Genomic DNA, 2,207 nt, shown 5'->3' on the forward strand with positions numbered 1-2,207 from the left:
CTTAATTTCTACGATCTTTTTCTCAGGCAAGGCAGCGGCTCAGTCCAATACATCCAGTCAACCAGCTCTTGACAGAGCTTCTCTGTAACAGAAAAGGAATTGTAACAGCATTAAAACTAAAAAAAAAAAAAAAAAAACAGAGAGAAAAAAAAAAGGTAAGAAAATATTATACCCTTCTTGGCTTCTCATTAAGGAGCTCCGGTGGGATCTTATACAAATCTTCATCCACTGGATTTACTGCAACATCACCAGCCCTTCTCACTTCTTTTCTTTGTTTAGCATTTGCTTTCTTTGTATAATCTCTCTCCAATCCACCTTTCTTTCCCTAACAGAGAACCAAACTGTCAGAAAACTGGTAATAACGGAATCTATCAAATAGAGACAGAGCTAAAAGAAACCAGACCTTGCTCTGTTTATGATGGTAGTTTAGTTTTGCTGGAGAAGAAACATAGAACAGATCATAACCAGTCTCTTGTACCAGACCGGATTGCTTTACTGGTACCTCAGTATAGTAGTTCCAATCCCCAAATGAAGGAATCTGCGGCCTCTTTGTTTTCTAACAACCGAAAGCAAAACCTTAGTCAAATTAACTTATGACCATTGTTAACAAAAAGATAAAAAGGAGAACAGTTACGTGCGGGATTATTCTCTTACCTCCATTAGGTAGAACAAAAGCGCAAAAGAAACTTAGCAAGTGAGAACACTAGGTCGCTGTTATATCCAGGGTAAAAGATATAGAAAACAAAAGGAACAAAACAGCATTGAAGAATGCCAGAACAGAAAAGGAATGGCATGGAGAAGTCGTTTTCACAGAAAGAGAATGGAGTGGGCGAAGGCAGGGGGGAGGGGGACAAAGCAGTTGTATTTCATTAACCTAATCCTCTGTGACGGGTACATATTCAGGAACCGTGTACCGGGTCGATTTAACAATGTTCCTTGATCCACTAGAGCTAAAAAATATATAGAACTCTAAACTGTTTCTGGACGCCAGTCAACAGGAAGACAGGAACTGGAAGTGTAAGTAATTCACTACACGAAATGATTGTATCCGATCTCCTTGCGCTGTCATTACCGGGAAACCTTGTTCTTCTTCAATTATGTGTGTATCCCGATGAGAGAGAGAGAGTCTTGGAAGAGTAGGGACTACGCGCGACAGGCGTATTGGATACGGATGTAACTTCAAAAATGGAACCAAACCCGATATGGTCCAGCACGAAAGGGAAATTCGGTAAATGGAGTATTGACCTGTGTTGTTTCAAATAGTTCCGTTGCAATTAATTTAAGAGAAGTCAGAATTTCGTTAAATGCCGTCTTCTTTATACGGAAATACGTGTACATTACATCTGCTCAGACATGGAAAAGGCTGCACACCGCAAGACACGGCACAGCTAACGCAGTTACGCAGGAACCGCAGATCAACGACTCAACGTTGAAGACAAATAAGTTCATTAAAATAAATTCAACTTTAAAAAATGAAAAAGGTGGGAGTAAATTTTACCATTTTGAAACATAATGTCATAAATACGAGAGGTCGTGTATACTGTATTAATTGTACTATGAACAAGTAAAATGTATATATCAATTTGTATAATCTTTCGTCTTATAATGTAGAAACTTTTAGCTGGTGTACTTCAAATTTGGTTGAGCGTAGTGGTGGCCCAATAATAGAAGATTAATCGTATAAACTTTTTATACTAAGTATAGAGTCAATTTTACAATACTCGTACTATTTTATACTAAACGATGATAAAAATCAAGTGTAACTCACTGAAAATTTTGTAAATAAATGGGGCTCGATTGCTGCCCATTCACACCATGTAGATACGCCTCTGATGGTCTCTATGACGAAAAGTAACAATATGATTCTATAATATTCTTTCCTAAAATTTACATTTAAAAGAAATTGTTAGATGTGATTTTTATTTATTTTTATATACATAATTTTTACTTCTTTATTTTTTTATATCTATAAAAACTAATTATTGAAAAAGTCAACGTTCATAATTTATCTACATTAGTGCATTTTCTGCAAGCTCTTGATACTAATTAAAACAAATTTGAAATGTCGAGATCTTTCACTCATGCATAGAGAAAATTATATAGATCTTATCTAACGATTGTATTTTAAAATTTAAGTTTAAAATTTGAAGTTAGCATAGTTCTAAAGATATAAGCATAATAAAGACACAAAAAAAGAGACATTTAAA

The 2,207-nt window shown here is 35.3% G+C and overlaps 1 protein-coding gene across 2 annotated transcripts; it reads right to left on the reverse strand.

Annotated features, from left to right (window-relative positions):
- LOC144565400 (uncharacterized) lies at positions 1–813 on the reverse strand. Of its 2 annotated transcripts, none has more exons than XM_078315156.1 (4): positions 655–813; positions 503–556; positions 173–325; positions 1–82 (listed from the first exon to the last, which is right to left on the reverse strand). In XM_078315156.1, exons 1-4 carry the CDS (start codon positions 658–660, stop codon positions 23–25), a joined length of 273 nt encoding a protein of 90 aa, XP_078171282.1. In that variant the 5' UTR covers positions 661–813; the 3' UTR covers positions 1–22. The 2 variants fall into 2 exon arrangements, with proteins under 2 accessions (XP_078171282.1, XP_078171274.1); XM_078315148.1 differs by having other exon boundaries at positions 404–556; positions 655–810.
- Between the last annotated feature and the right edge of the window lie 1,394 nt (positions 814–2,207).

Source organism: Carex rostrata, chromosome 1 (assembly GCF_964058835.1).
Source record: "Carex rostrata chromosome 1, lpCarRost1.2, whole genome shotgun sequence".
NCBI lineage: Eukaryota > Viridiplantae > Streptophyta > Magnoliopsida > Poales > Cyperaceae > Carex > Carex rostrata.